The sequence below is a fragment of the Neodiprion virginianus genome, chromosome 5 (assembly GCF_021901495.1).
Source record: "Neodiprion virginianus isolate iyNeoVirg1 chromosome 5, iyNeoVirg1.1, whole genome shotgun sequence".
Lineage (NCBI taxonomy): Eukaryota > Metazoa > Arthropoda > Insecta > Hymenoptera > Diprionidae > Neodiprion > Neodiprion virginianus.
In genome coordinates, this window is record NC_060881.1 from 24,802,384 (window position 1) to 24,818,846 (window position 16,463).

General features: G+C 37.4%; 1 protein-coding gene across 1 annotated transcript in view; it reads left to right on the forward strand.

Annotated features, from left to right (window-relative positions):
- LOC124304531 (5-hydroxytryptamine receptor 1) overlaps window positions 1–16,096 on the forward strand; it is a 41,800-nt gene extending 25,704 nt beyond the window's left edge. The window contains exons 5-7 of the mRNA XM_046762902.1: window positions 102–296; window positions 4,191–4,325; window positions 14,051–16,096. Of these exons, the coding sequence (XP_046618858.1) occupies window positions 102–296; window positions 4,191–4,325; window positions 14,051–14,312 (592 nt within the window). The 3' untranslated portion in view covers window positions 14,313–16,096. The remainder of the gene's footprint in view (window positions 1–101; window positions 297–4,190; window positions 4,326–14,050) is intronic.
- Window positions 16,097–16,463: the final 367 nt, after the last annotated feature.

Consider the following 16,463-nt stretch of genomic DNA (forward strand, 5'->3'; position numbering starts at 1 on the left):
ATTGCTGATAATTAGTCGAAATACCGGTTCCTATAGAATGTGTAATGAAATCCCGAACGCCTACGCCTTCTCAATAACACCTGATCGATTTCATCTTCCAGAACCGGACGCGATGGCAAACGAGAGAGTGGAAGCGTTGGCACCGGAGGTGCTACCGTCGGATTCTCTGGACTCTCCGGAGGATACGACCTCTACGACGCGGAGCTGGACGTGCGAAAGGAAAAGCGAACCCAAAAGTACCTGATCTTCATGGTCGCCGTCTTTGCCATCTGTCTTTGCCCTCTCATGGTGCTGAGGTGAGGGCAAACAGTTTCGTACACTTTAGTCACAAGGAACGGAAAATTAAATATAACCTCTTTTATCTCAGGACCTGAGAAACTCGTTTTTGATAAGCTGACAAAAATGGAAGATTTCGTAATTTTCAATTTACAAAACTTATGATTTCAAGTTTCATATTGTTTATTTACAAAGAACTGAAAATTAATCAAACCAGGGTATTAAAAGTGCCACGGATCCGTCTTGGCTCGGCAGCTCGTTCAACTCCAAGATACACGCTTCAAATATTTCATAACAGAAATCCTGATCGACGGCACGGATAAGCCGAATATATAATCTATCGCCGTATTATACCGTTTCGTATCTTGATACCTGTCAATACCGATGATGGTAAAATAATCGTATACGTTACCCGATCGTTCAACCAATGATTACGTCAATTTGAATTCTCGTGTGATTAATATTTGCATAAGTAGACGAAGAACACACAGAATATCATCTTGTTTATTCAGGTCGGTTTGCTTCTGGAAAAGAATTGGCTATTATAAAGTTTACACTTGAAGTTTACTTTGGTATGAACTCAGTCTGCAAGGATATTAGCAACTCCCTAGTTACTGTCATACTTATTTTCTCCCTCAGTTCATGCAATCCATAATTATACTCATGTATATAATTATATCTCCGGTTTAAAAAATCGAGGAGAATCTTCTGATAATTGCCCAACTCCACTCTAGTTACCGATTTTCCATACCGAGACAATCTCTAAAAAAAACTTGCAAATCAACCGCGCATTCACCAAATAATTAAATCTCATTGGTCGGCGAAATTCTTCCCGCAGCGATATTCTTGTCTGCGATGCAGGTGGACAAACCTACGCAAAATGTGTCCGTTTGAATTTTCAAAGAGCATAAGCATTAAATTCCGACCGTTCTTCGAAGAATCAACTTTCCAACCCAATAAAAAATGCATCCCAAAACTTTCCGAGTCACCGCCTCAATTATTTGAGATTCTAACCTCGAAAATTCCTATCGACTACGTCCCTGGCAGAAACAGTTTGACAGCTGAAACTCGGGATGGCCAGCCTGCGCGAACAGCCGATAAAACTCGCGCATGCGCATTTGATTTTCTCGGTATATCGGAACGACGTTTTTCTGATAAATTTCAATTCCATCAACTTCGTTCCCATTACACAACCGTTAAACTTTTGCTTTCTGATTATTTTCTTTCGTCAATTTATTGGCTTGAGAGTATTGTGCCTGGATATTTCCCATCGCGGTATTTTATTACCTTGTTTTTGCTCCTTTCTTCACCAACCATCATGGGTGAGGAAATTGCAGAACCGCTTGGAGCAGCTTTTTTCAAGCTGCGATAGTTCGAGTTTACAGTATATGGAGCGTGGCTAGAAGAGGAGTTCGCCAAGATGGTGTGGCGCAGTTTATTGTGTTTCGCGCGAACGATTTTTCCGCTGAACCACTCGATATATCGTCCTAAGGATCCGAGTGATGTCGCAAAGCATCCAATTCGTACGTCGCCGACGGTCCGTTTCAAGACCACCTTGAACAACTGGAACGAGATACTTTGTAGAATTAAAAAAAAAAACTGATCGTAATTTTTGGGTCCAACACTCCAAGACTTGGCTAAAATGTGAAACAATAATAAGAAGATTTCGTGGTCTTGTTTCAGACACCGAAAAATCGTTAATAAACTCGATACTTCTCTTTTTTCCAACACGACGCAGCTCGAGATGAAAAAAATTAACAAATGGTACTGGGGATTTCATGATATTATTATGTTCTTGAGGTAATTTTGAAACAGCTAGTTCATCGGCTACCTGGAGTATGATTTTTTGCAAAAATTATTTCTGAGGTCCACGCAAGTCGAGAATGGCGTGAAGGAACTGTGATAATAATATACTGGCAAAGTTGCAGATTCGCGTAACATACATATTCACTCTAGAGTTGTTAAACAGTTCTAGAAGTCAACGATGTTAAAGCCCCTTTCCGAGTTAATGTCAAGTCTTTTGTTAGATTCCCAGTGGTACAGGGTTCAGGGTTTTGCATTTGTACGAAACCCATCAGCATCTCCGGAATTCACTTACGCATAAAGTATCCCAAAAAGTAATTTTCTGATTACCCAACACATTTTATCTCAATATGACGGTCATGATAAATTACCAACAACAATAGCGATGACGATATCATTTTTGTGCAATAAAACGTCAAGTATACGTCGAGAAATATTGTTAGGGAATTTCTTTACCCTTGTCGCATTTTTTAAGTAAGGTTTAATAAGAGTCGGACGCGCATTCTGGGTAGATTTATTACTTTTCTTTGCCTTCCAAAAAGCTGGCGAATGTGTTGCGATGTGACTTGGAGAGATTTTTCATTTGCGCATCAGCCGGATTCGCGACCGGAACGAACTGCTCTGACCTTTCGTACATTTGTTCCATACCTTTTTTCACTCTTCGTTGAAAGGACCGGCTTGAGCTATGGTCCCGACCCCATTGTTCAACGTCCAACTACACTGTCTCAAGGGCGACTTTTCCACGTTACTTACGCCTTGCAAAACGCCTACGAAAAAGCTCGCCGTGTTTGCAAGACCCGTTCTTTCAATAACTCTTGAACAGGAAACAAGGAGATTTAAAAAAAACTGTCGTTCGTTGCTTTTCATCACTAAATTCATCACGTATAATCGGAAAGCAGAGCGCTTGATGAATTGCTCCACAAAAGCCACAAAAAACGTGACTGTCGTTAAAAAAATAACTGTCGGTGTTAGACACGTAGTCCATTACCTGATTATTTCTCGTGGTATTTTGAATCCTCACAAGCATCGGTATACGCTGCTGAATTTTTTTTTTTTTTGTTTTCAATTCTGCGACCTACAACGAATACTTTTAAATTGCACTTTTTGTTCATTCTCATCAGCTCGACAATCTGGTTCGAAATAAAGCTAAATAGTCAGAAATTTGATCATGAGGTAGAATTTCGAAGAGCTTAGTTGAAGCACTGTGTTCAAAAACTATCGATAGTCAATTTCGACAATGTCGAAAATTCAGCACTCCGTAAAGTATATTTGAAAATATCTCAGCTGCACGGTTCTTGCGAAAATACGATACTCTCACCTTCCCGCAAGTATAATATTATCCAACCTCATTTTCCCCCATTGATTTTCTAACGATAAGTCAACAGGATTCCTGATCCCTGAGCTATCCCTGATCTTTGATACGCGAAGTGAAAAACGGACGGTGAAATATTCAGGAGTTCTCGATAGTTCCGGGACTTTGTGAAGAGAGAAAACACTGCCTGCGGGGAATTTCCAAAGTTAACGAAAAAGCGGTCACCCGAACCTTACCTAGTTCCGAATTTGATTAACCTGCCAACTTTGGATGTTATTCCAATGGTTTTGAGGCTTGTTAGTCGTATCTCTCATATTTTATTGTCTCAACTATTGAGCGAGATGAGTTCCTCTGCTGCAACAATGAATCCTACTTTATCATTCAAACAAGGGATCTCCGGACGATTCCGGTTCAACCGATTATTCTTCTCCTTTTTTCCTCGTCACTTCCAGCCTGCAAAAAAGGTTCCATGTCCAATTTTCATAACTGTGTTTTGTTCGCAGTGAGAATTATTTACTGGACGAATCGGAATCGCACGCGGCATTACTCAACGTGGAATTCTAACAACCCATTTCAGAATATTCTCGTCACATTCTATCCCCAAGGGTTTCGAACAAACTACACATGTCACAAACTCATATGTTTACACGTTTTTATTCCAACCTGAACTGCTATTAATTTTCTCTAACAATAGTCTCTTCTTGGGAAATGTTTTAGGCGAAATTATACGATATCTAAACTCTTCGAGAATAATAGTCGTGGGCACATGCTTGGTAACGATACACTTATCTTGTTTCAGGCTTGCCAAGCTCGCACTCGTAGAGACTTACGAAAACAGCGGCCACTTCGATATTACTTTCACAATGTTCGTCTGGGTTGCCTTCGTTCCGATAGTCACGACCCCCGGATTCTACGCCTCCTGGCAGTTGAGCAGGTTCGTATAATAACACCATCATATTACGATACGAGCTGCGATCTACGTTGTTGAGGATCAGTTTTAACAAGGAAATAACTTTTCACCATAGATGGCCCGCGGTATAGTTTATGAAGTCCGATTATCTGTGAAAATTTTATTTGTCAAATATCCAACGATTTTTTGGGACTACAAAAAATATCCAAACAGAGATCCATTATGGCTTCTCATATAATTACTAGCTTTCGGAAACGAAAAGACGAAGAGAGCCGAGCGTTCTGCCTGTTACTTAAAGCTTGGGAATTTTGAAAGTCAACGTGATAAATGATTTTCAGATATTCATTAACCTTGGAGTAAGATGATGCAAAGATCTACATAATGTCAAATTATTATGGAATAGAAACTTCACTAAAACAATATTAATTTCAAATTTTTTAAAAATCGTCATCTTTTTATGTAATATAGTAACGGAGGGCTTTGAAATCGTTAAACACGAATCTGAATTTGTAGTTCGAAATTCGCATTGGATATTTATTTATTTTTCTCTCTCTGAACATGGAACCTGCGGTGTGATAACGGGAAGCTGCATGTTTTATTTTGACTTCCGTCTGAATTTTGTACACCAAAGATCCAATTTAAACTCGATGATACGATGGCCCTTGAATATCAACATTTATGAAGAGCTAACCGTATATTTCCATTTTAATGCAGCTCACGATGTCGAAACTGTTACGATGAATTTTGTATTCCTGACATCATATTTCACCTCTCAAGCTATTCCAAAATCCCCTGATTACCATGCGATGCTCATGAAAAAGGATTCAGATTTACCGATTCGAATATAGAAGGATTTCCAGACCACCGCGGCTACTTACAAAGTTTAATACCTTCAATGCCAATCGATCTTTCGCGCAATCTTATACCTAAACATCGATCCACTCTTATCGGCAATGCCTATATAGCAAGAGATGATACATTTATTCACAGCTTGATGTATGTTTGCTTTTGGGTGCTTTTCGCCTCGTGTTATTGGTGTCGGTACACATCCATATCTGTTGTTTTTGCTACCTGGGTCAAATATTATTCATTTCATAGATTAAAGTCTGAAACGGCACGAGTATATAAAATTTCCAGTAATTTCCTCGACGGTCAACACGCAATTTAATTTCTCGAAACAGGAATTATTCAAAGATCTTCCGAAATAATCAACAATTCTTAAATCGTACGAAATCCTTCAAGTTCTCCAAAATCACGTCAAGCCTTGGCAAATCTTTTCAAATATGTATTTCTAAACTTTCAGTGATTATTAAAAGTTACAGAATTCATGAAAAACACGTTACAGCTGAAATCTCAGATTGCAGAGTTGAGAACATTATCATTCACAGGTCACTTACTATTCTCGTGTAGATATCAGGTATCTCACATATTTATGGGAAATTCCATGCGAATTCGACCAACGTCTGATCCTCACCGATTCTGATTTTTTTTTTTTTTTAATTTTCTGTAATTGTCCGAACTCCGAAACAATATCCTGAATTTTCATACATTTATTATTCAACTTTTAAATTATTTACAAATACATGAAGTGATTTTGAAATTACTTTTTTTAAATTCTAAAAAATTCTCAGAACTGCACTGTCTTGTCGAAACGTTTCAAGTCCGGGCTCATAAAAAGCCGGTTTTTATTCCATTTCTTTTTTAGTAGCTTCGATTTTTTTGGTCTACTAAAACATAAAACAGTTCAAAAATTCCCAAAATATTCTCAAAACTTCTATTTTCACTTAGAACAAACCTAGACCGGTTCCATTATGGAGCAATTATTGTCTACTTACTTCGCACATTCAACTTTGTCCATCAATTTCATAATGAAACTGATCAAGAAATGTTCTGAGTAAATAATGAAAGTTTGGAGCATTTTTTGGGAATTTTCAGACCGTTTAAACAATGTTTTAGTTCATCGAAAAAATTAAAAGTGCTAAAAACGAAAACGAAAAAAGAACCGGCCCATCATAGGCCCGGTCTTGAAATTTTTGGAAAAGAGAATGTAATTTTTCAAAATTTTAAAGAAAGATTCTATTCAAAATCGCTCTCAATATTTATAAATAACTAACCAGCTGGATAATAAAATCTAAAAAAATTCAGGGTACTGTTTCACAGTTGGGACAGTTGCAGAAATTTTTTTGAACTAAATCAACAATGGTGAGGATCAGATGTTGGTTGGGTTTGCATGAAATTCTCCATGTGTATGGCTAATCGTAAGGTACATCAGATTGGGTCTGATGAAGCACATACGATATCACAAATCCAAATCCTCTTGTCTGCCAAGTCACGGTATCGATATTCTCATACTTCAGGCGTTATTCTGGTTTTCCTTTTCAGTAAAAAAGGTTGATTTGAGACTGAAACAGATATTCGCGTGATAATTGATCCTCGAAGAAATCTTTACTGCTGTTCGGTTTTACGTCACATCAGATTGGATCACACATGCGTCACGTACGATTACACAAATCTTACAAAATCTGATAGCAAACATGTCCATGGGTCGTTGATTTACTCAGTTCTGTGGACAGACGCGGTTCGCGAACACTTCTAAGAAAGAAGGAACCAATGACGTGACCTAATCCTGTATACGGATCGTGATTGCTCCAGTAAATATTTTTCCTGTTCAAACCTTTCCCGCCAACATGTACGTTGGAAAGAAAAAATTTAATACCCAACGATGCGTAATTATTTTTCTACAGAAATCCATGCCAAAAGCGTGGTAAAATTTTCCAAATGATAAACTTACACAAGTACAATGTGACTCCAATTAATGCTCCCTGCTGATTTATCAATATTATATATAAAATAAACTTACCGCGTCAAACGTTTTTCGATGTGCGAATTTCATGGTGGTAATTGTCGACTTTAAGTTTCACATTCGAACTCGGTGAATATTAAGTTAGAAGACAGTTGACAGTCTCTCTCCTCTATCCACGACCACTTGTTTCTTTGCATTCGACGAATCGCGAGGAAACCGCGTCCTGGTATGAAAGACATCAAAGAACGTGGCTTCGCAATGGTCAATTGTTCAGGTTCCAACAGCATGCTGGTAAATACTAATTTAATTTCCATAAGCTTGAATCTAGGTCACAGAATCCATTCCAGTTTTTCTTTTTTGTCTTTTTCAGTTTTTCTCTGTGGTCTCAGTTCTCGGAGATCAACTGCGTTTGACATTAAAATTGTAGACCGTATCTATCAACTGTCGGTTAGCATATTATCATGATCAATCTCTTCCACGTCAGATTCTCGCAAGCAAGGTAGCCGAGTCCTTGACCAATAGATCATCAATAACAGCTGAAGGTTTTAACTAATCGTTTAACTGCCTCCAAGCTGTAGTCCCTGAACTTGCAAGCTGTACATCTTATGGGGATGAGAGTCGACCCAAGGGCTGAGTTTACTCAAGATTCGCTCAATTTTTATAATTATGTTGTGAAGGTCTTCGGCAGCCGTAGAGCAATAATGACAACTTATTCGTTACGAAGCGAGGATCCACGCTCCTTTTGATTTTTCGTCGTAATTCGGTGTTATTTGTTTACACTTATTATTCGCTGATAGAACCTTTGTCGCCATTTATTGTTTTCGAGTTTTAATACGATCGTAAATTATCCTCAAAATTTTTAGAAACACGTTATTGATTAAAGAGCATTAGCGAATCATGCTCCGTAGATAGTTTGGTCTAGACTCTTGACAAAGACTGTGCGAGATTCAAATTTCAGCTTACAATTTGATTTCAGGCGGCCGTATTTAAAGCGTTAAATTATTTCGGAGTTTCATTGATTCAAGTCGCAGCCTTTGAATTCGTTTAAGACAAATAAAACGATACTTCATAGAGACTAAACGTGAGAATAATTCACTCAAGATCACAGTGAGAAAGTGACTGTAATCTAATAACGAATCCGAGAACGATAGAGCTCCAAAAACGAACGAACGTTTGAAGAAGGAAGGTCAAATTGCGGTTCTTGGTGAAAAAAAAAAAAAAAATCACACCGTCTCCGTAATTCAATTTTATTTCAAAATGTTATATCAGGGACGCGTCGGGTCTAAATTGGAATGAAATTAAGCAACGTACATTATTATGAAAACGTCCAGTTGATCACGATATCATTTAGAATCACTTCTACGACATTCATTGTCAGAGGAAGCGAAAGGAGACCACTATTTAATTTCATACTACTCGCACAGTAAATTGTATAATAACAGTCTGCAATCAGACCAACAACGTTCCTCGATTGAGAAATGACCGTTGTTTTTTTTTTCTTTCTTTCTTTCTTCTTCTTATTAGTTTGTTCATGGATCATTAACATCAAGAACGTCGAGAAATGCATGAAAAATTTTAACGCAGATTTCAAATACTTTGCTGATTTTGTTTTCGGGACCTTCAAAATGGTTCGATTTTTTTTTTTTTTTTTTCAATTCGTCATATTCTCCGTAGGTATTTGATTTTCCGCATCTTGACAGTTGTTCACCCTCATGCTCAAATCCTTACCCCGGACTTTCTTGACACGATAAACAGCGAATAAAATGGGGCTGTAAAAAAAGTTGACGGTGATTTTGCCCAACGACGTATGAAACGAGACTTATAGCATTATTAAACTGTTACGTAATCGTTTCGGCAGAAATGATTCTAGGCAGTAGGTCGTATAATTATATTACAGGCAACGAATGCGAATCGCTTGTAGGCAGAGATAACGACTCAATTTTTTAATTTTGACGTTTCTTTTCAATTATTGACGCATATTCAATGATAGAAATACCCCGGAACAATATTTTTTTTTTTTTCTTTTTATTCTGATACGAAACGTCTCATTTCACACAAACCAGCTTTTAGTTTAATACTTAGATGATAAATAAAACCTGGAGAATTGTAGAAAAAAAATTACAAAAGCATTTCATGATTTTGAGATACATTATTGTTCTTGATAATGATTGTTGAAGTGAAATGAAAAATGTAACATTCAACAGACCGTGGTTCGGTTCCATTTTTTTCTCGTACAACGTGTCCTTCTTTTTTCTTTCTTTATTTTCGATCGTCTTGAATTTTTTACTTCCACTTAACCATTATACAATTTATACAAAAAGTTCAACTCTGTGTATAAATGTAACGGGATCTTCTTTTGACAATTCCCGAAAAATTTTATAAATATCTGATGCTTGAGTCGTCTCGTTTTCTTTCCTCATCAAACACGACTGACACTTTCAAATATTGAATAAATAATTTTCCGTCCCGATGTTTCATCGTTGCGAAATAAAATACTTGCCACGATGAAAAATTTATTTCCAAGGGTGTACAGCAGAATATCCGGAATTCTAGAGAAACTGGAAAACCCGATGTCCTGCAGAATTTCCCAACTGTTTTCGTTCGCTCCATGAAAAGATTCGGTTGAGCACAATAAGTCGGTAAGGCCATTCAATCACCGAGGGAGTTGGACCGAGGAACGGGGATGAAAATTGCCAGCGTGTACCACGAAACCCGTATAATCACATCTCCCAATTCTCCACACATGTCATGTAACGAGATTGTCGACCTCGAAAACGACGAAAACAGCTCACCTTGATATCAGAGTCCCGCTAAAACAGCTCAAAGTGACAGGAATGAGTTCGGCAAGTGTTTGCCTGCCGAATGGATCAACCGAATTACCCAATAAATATAGGAATAAGCTATTTGGGGGGGGGGGGGGGGGGGATAAGGAGGATAAAACAACGATCCGCAGAGGAAGGTCTGCGGACTCAAACCTGCCGAATTGCAATTCGCTACAGGCATTTCTCTTATTGGTGAAAATATTTCGTGCTTCCCATGCCGAACACGAATCGAGCGGAAAAAATCGTTGAGAAAAATCGCGATGAATTTTTGCTGCTCGAAGAATTCTTGCACGTATCGAGTAACGGTTATGGGGCATTTTAACGATAGATTTGACAGTGATCAATGATATTTTCATCGCATTTATTTTCTTACATTTTTACCAATGTTCGAAGTTATACTCGTTCGGAATTTCTGTTATCGAATTTTCGCAAATTCTAGATAATAGATAGATAGATAAAAACAACAACAAAGATTTGTCGATATTCGAAAAAGTGATGGCATATTTTTTTTGTTTTTTTTTCTTTTTTTATTTTTCTTATTCACATAACTAGCTATTGCGTCGGAAAAATCACGTAGTATTCCTGGGTTCAATAATTTTTTTTGGTCGAGCTGATTGATAATCTAACGCTATATCAGAGGGCGGGGTTGAAATTTTGAATTTCAGGAGTTACGAAAGCGTCAAATTCCAAATTTTTCCACTGTGAAACTCGAAGTAAAGATATCAAACTTTGACGAAATATCAAAGTCTTTAATGGTCCGAAACCCATCGCTGAAAATTCCGAAAGTGTGAAAATGAGGAAATTAAAAAATCTGAAACATCGAGATTCCGAAAAAGTTTCGTAAAAATTTGATTTCCTTATCTCAAGTTTCGCCGAGAAATAATACGGAATAAAGTGCCTCGGAACTTTTCAAATTTGCAACTTGACTCTTGACTCGATCACCGAAAGCCCTATAAGCAATTTACTTTCATTAAGAAAAATAACTAGCAAAAAAACAAATTTTTTTCATCCCATCAATTCGCTGGATTACACTTTTTTGTCACTCTTTGTGTCCCGCGAGAGTAGATTTCCTGTAAAATGATCCATTCTACGAAGAGTGATTGAGACGAAACACACGATAGGAGGCAATAATAATTTTATCTTTCACCCTGTCCATCCGTGTGTGTCCGTATTTCCTTCTTACAATCAGTCTTCTCGTTGATCATCAAAGTGACATCAAGAACGTCTTATTATCCAGCTCCAATTATCACGTTTCCTAATGCCGAATGTAGGTGTAATCTCTCGCTCTTGTGATTTTCGGCAACGTCCTATGCCTTATAACTACATCGATATTCTCGCGAGCGAACGCTCAGGTATAATAGGCAATAAGCGGTTGCCGAAGGTGGAAGAAACGAAGGAGCTTTAGCCGGAAGTACGGATCTACACGCGGTAAAAGCGATCTCGATAAAGTTAGCCCATATACTTCCAAACGATTCACCAAATAAAAATTTTCCCTCCTCTTCGCTTTCTGAGTAAGATGGATCCGCTTCCACACGCGGAAGCGTCTCTATCAGCTTAAGTATTCCGGAAGGAGGCAGCGAAAAAAAAAAAAAACCAAGAATGAAAATGGGAGCTTTTCCGCGACCTTAATTCACTGACAAATTACTTCTTCCTGGTTTTTTCTTTCTTTCTTTCTTTCTTTCCTTCCTTCTATTCCTTTGCCACATCCCACTTTTCCCATTCTTCTCACCGATGAACTGAATCAAACATCCGGTGGCCAACGACAATTATATAAACTTGCTCTCGACGAAGGTGAAGAAGACTCGATTACACTTTTCCATTCACGTTTCACTGACCACGCTTTCGTTTAGTCTGCTCAAGCATTGAAATATGGGTCATTTTTTTTTTTTAATAACAACTTTAATCATGACAACAGATTTCGGTATTCGAAAATAACTAATAAATCATTCATCATCGATCATCATTCCTTGAACCGACTTGTTCGAATTTTTCAATTATAGATCATTTTTTGTAACAATTTGACGGTATAATAATCAGTGAACAATTTTTTTTCAGACACAATGTATATTAAAAAAGTTGTATTAGAAGATATTAGTTCGCTGTACAATAAAATTGGAATATTTGTCTATCGAATAAAAATTATCCCCACTGCAGATCAAGATTGATTTTTTAATCAAGTATTCTCCGTCAATCCAATAAGCAAAATTTCCGCTTGGATTTACAGAATTTTTTCAGAACATCAATTCATTTGGTATAAAGAATTGTTCATGGAACGATATTTTTTATTTATTACAGTGGTGGGTAGATTCGTTTCTGATAATATGCAGATTTAAAAAAAAATGTACACTATACCGAAGTAAGTTAGATATTGAAAAATTCACACGTATTTTTTACAAGTATTTCGTACTTTGAATGTAATACGTGTAAAAGGCTATGTGTAGTAAAATTTTGCCAGTAAAGCATTCTTTTTAAAATGAACAAAAAATTTATATCATTCTACTTTTTCGCAGACGGAACAGCAAAAAATATGATTGATGCATGGTAGGATTATTCGATAAGCAATATTTCCGGTTTTCCACGCAACTGTAACTTTTTGAAAATATATTCTGAATAATTTCATGATCAGTAGTTGAGTTCCTGTTTCAAAATGAGATATCGATCTTTTTGTAGCGTAACTTTAAAGATAAGTTATTCATATATGCATCATGTATATAGCACTCGGTCTATCAAACGCATCTTTTGAGAGTAACGTTCAAAGTACCAAAAGGCCTGTGCAACTCGTGCGGAAATTTTGATTCCAGGAATCCCCTATTTCGAACAACATCAAACTCGGTGAAAAAATATTGAAAAAATTTTTCTACGTGTCAAGTAAATTGGTTATCGACACGTTACTAATTTAGAAACGACGAATAAGTTTATGTAAATTTCCTCAATTTACAGTTAAAGATACTTCAAATGAATTTCAATAATCAAATCAAGGATCACTTAAACCCCAATTCAGAAATCGTGAAACTTGTTCGACTAAAAAATCAAAACGAATAGGTAATTGCGATGTTTTTTTTTCAATCTTCTCTTAATCCCACTCTGTTGATATTTTACCATTTGTTTTTTTTTTTTTTTTTTTTCTAAAGATATATATTCCACTTTCTTGTATAAAATTCGCCAAAATCAGGAGTTATTTTGACCTAAACATAGCCGTTTATGAGAAAAAAAAAAAATAAGAACGAAAAGTAAAGGCGTATACACGCGATGTAAATGAAGGGAATCGCGACCTGAATCTCGAGACTAGGGATGAATTGTGGGGAGAACGAAACTGGCGAAGACGGAAGTGAGATAAAGCGGAACGGTGGTAATCCAGCAGTATCCGATACTCAGCAACAACACGGTTCTCCTGTAAAAGGAGGGTGAATACACACCCCGATAAATGTTCAGCTTTAAGGACAAACTGGATGAGGGCATTAAAAAATGGGCCATGCTTACGTCGCACAAAAATTTGATATAAACGATCTAAGACAACTAAACGACCATTGAGAATGTCGTGTAAGCGTCCACGGAGAAAAAATTTTCAGTCGTCTTTTTGGTTCAATCGAATAAAGGAAAAATAGAAAATGCAAAAAATCGGGTTTTCTAGCAATTTAACGATAAAATTTAGTATCTGTTATTTTTCTTTTTGGCTATGGTCGAAGGCATTTTAACTTTTTTGCAACTATTACCGCCATCGTTTGATGTCGAAGGAATAATAAATTATCGTTAACGGCTCGTTCGAGTGAAACAAATTTAGTACAACGTAGAAAGTGATTTAATGTTACTGTAACAAAAAAATTTATTTCCCAGCCGACTGTGATGTCACTAAATTATAGTTACTCGACCAAATTTTCTTGTGATTTCAAAAATACTCAAACCGTTTTATTGTCACGATACCTGACATCGGTAAATGACGATATTTTGTTATCTCGGTGTCTACGTTAATTCTGGCGATTTTCAACGATGTATTTTTTACTTCTCCAAAATGTTCCTGTAACAACTCAATTATGCTTTGGTTCGGAATATTGAACAGTTAGTTCAAATTTCTGTCGATTTAAATCAGTTTTCCCTGCTGTGATGAAAACTCTACTCTCTTTCAGACCGGCAAAAGAACGGCTCCGAGGGTACTTCCGGTTTTCGAATCGTCGTTTGCCCAGATCCTGCGAAGACGGTGTCCGAATGGGTTCCAGGCAAATACCGCGCCACCCAGCCGGACTGATGAACGTTGCCTACACTCACCATGCCGGAACGGAAAGCGTTAGCGGAAGTAACGGAGGCGGCGGAAGCTCGCGCGGAAGCGCGAACTTATACAGCCCCGATTTAGTATCCAGCAGCACACACAGAGCAAGTTTGATGCAGTGAATAAAGCTCCGCTGTTTGCATTTTTCTTCTATTCTATCCACGGGGCCGTAACGATTGGAGCGAAGCATTTGCATGCTGGGATTTTATTTATTATCTGATCGCCAATCAAATGCAAGAGCTTCGCAATTTTCGAGGCTCTCCAGTCACTGGAAAATCGTTTCCCAGGAAAACGGAATCGATTTACGGTTGTAATAACATCGAATGTATTAATTCTGTAGAGGTATATGATACGAATGATATCAGTGTCTGATTGGCAAATAGCGTGAATGTGACTAATATGAATGTTTGCAGTTGACAATATGAGCACCGGATTTAATTTCCCCGTTTTGTGATTCATTCAATCAGATTGTATTTGTTCAGGTATTTAATCAGCGATTGACAAAGTTTACATTTGTGATACTGGTATGAGTTGCAAAAAGAAGAAACTGGAAACGACCACAAACTAAAACATAAGATATCTAAACTGGCAGAAATCATCGAAACAAACTTAAGTCTAACTATCAGAAACTGGACAACTGTCGATACAACTATAGTTCAGTTTTATCAACGACCTTTCGACAATTTGCCGCATTGCGTGAATACACCATTTCAATGCCAAAATCCTTTTAATATCAGTGATTGTTTACTACGGAAAAATGACGGGCTTACATCAATGAAATTTCAACATAAATTTTCTTCCTCTGATAAACTGTGAAATTTCGTACTGTGAAATCAGTGAACTGAATATTACGATTAGTAGCTAATTCTGAAGTCTTCGTGTTATAAAGAAGTACGATTCTATTTCTGGCGTTGATAATTAAGGAGGGCAATATTTTATTGGAAAAACACTCAAATTGAGTGACAATTTTCTCATCTTCGAAATATTGACATAGCTGTCCGACTAAAAATCTACCTACTTCACATTCAGTTACATATTTGGAGGATCAACTTATCTTTTTCACTGACCACGCACAAACTTATCGATTTCAGGTATCATGGAGAAAATCACAACTGCTGCATATCCGATTCGACACTGTATATACTTTAGTAAAACACTCGAGTATACAAAATGTTTTTAAGCAAACGACGCGGAATGTTGGGTTGCCCACCGCTGAGGGGAACATATATCGGTAATATAGACCTACCGAGTTATCGGTAGGTAACGCGTTTACAGTCCTCGCAAATGAGCTGGAACTGGCCGTGTTGCCAAGCTGTATGGATCTGGCCGAGCAGTTGTTTGGTTGTTTATATTCCATGCCGAAGTGTTGAGCGATCGCGTTCCAAAGTCACGTTAAAGTGAATATATGACTTGACTAGACTTGAGTAATAATAAGAGTAGAACTGTTTTACCGATATTTGTTCCCCTAGGTGGTAGGCAACCCAAACATACTGCGGCGTGTACTTGAAAACACGCTGTAAGTGTACAATATTCGAAAACGATCCGTTATGCATGGGAAACTGCCCGATTCATTTTACTTCTGTCGTAGAAATGTCCACTCGATTTCTCTTAGAACGAGTCCACCAGACACGTCTGCAAGGTATGTGAGATTTGGATATCCATTACATTTATGACGTAGATATTTATAGGTAGGTATTTCATCGGAGTTCGTTCGATCATGTCCATGATATTGATGATACCTGGAACGGATATCCACTGAAGGTGGAAGGTCGTTGTTCGCCTCTCGTATATATAAGGATGTGATAAAGAAAGTGCGATAAAAAGAAAGGTGGTAGAAAAAAAACTCCACCTATATGAGAGCACCCTTAACGGTGTCATAAAAGTAATGCTTTCACATTTGTCAAAGCCATGACGAGCGTATTATCGCGATCCCATGGGAGAAAAGATGGAACGAAAAGCCTGTAGTCCTCGATTAATGGAACTGGTATAATATGCCTAATACTTTCGAAAATTGCGACAAGCTGCGACCCGCATTAAAAAGTACATTTGTCAATTTCAGAGTATTTTCACCATTCTGTTCTTCGAATGAAAGTTCATATGACGAAACTCAGTGAACGATAGACTTCGTGCATGAAATTTTTTTACTTCCACCTGTCAATGAATAACAAATTCTGTATGAATCAGTGCCAATAATCAGATCAAACGATATATGTGTGTGTATTGTCATCATATAATAAGTCAAAAATGTTAATATCGCTTATTGCGCATAACCC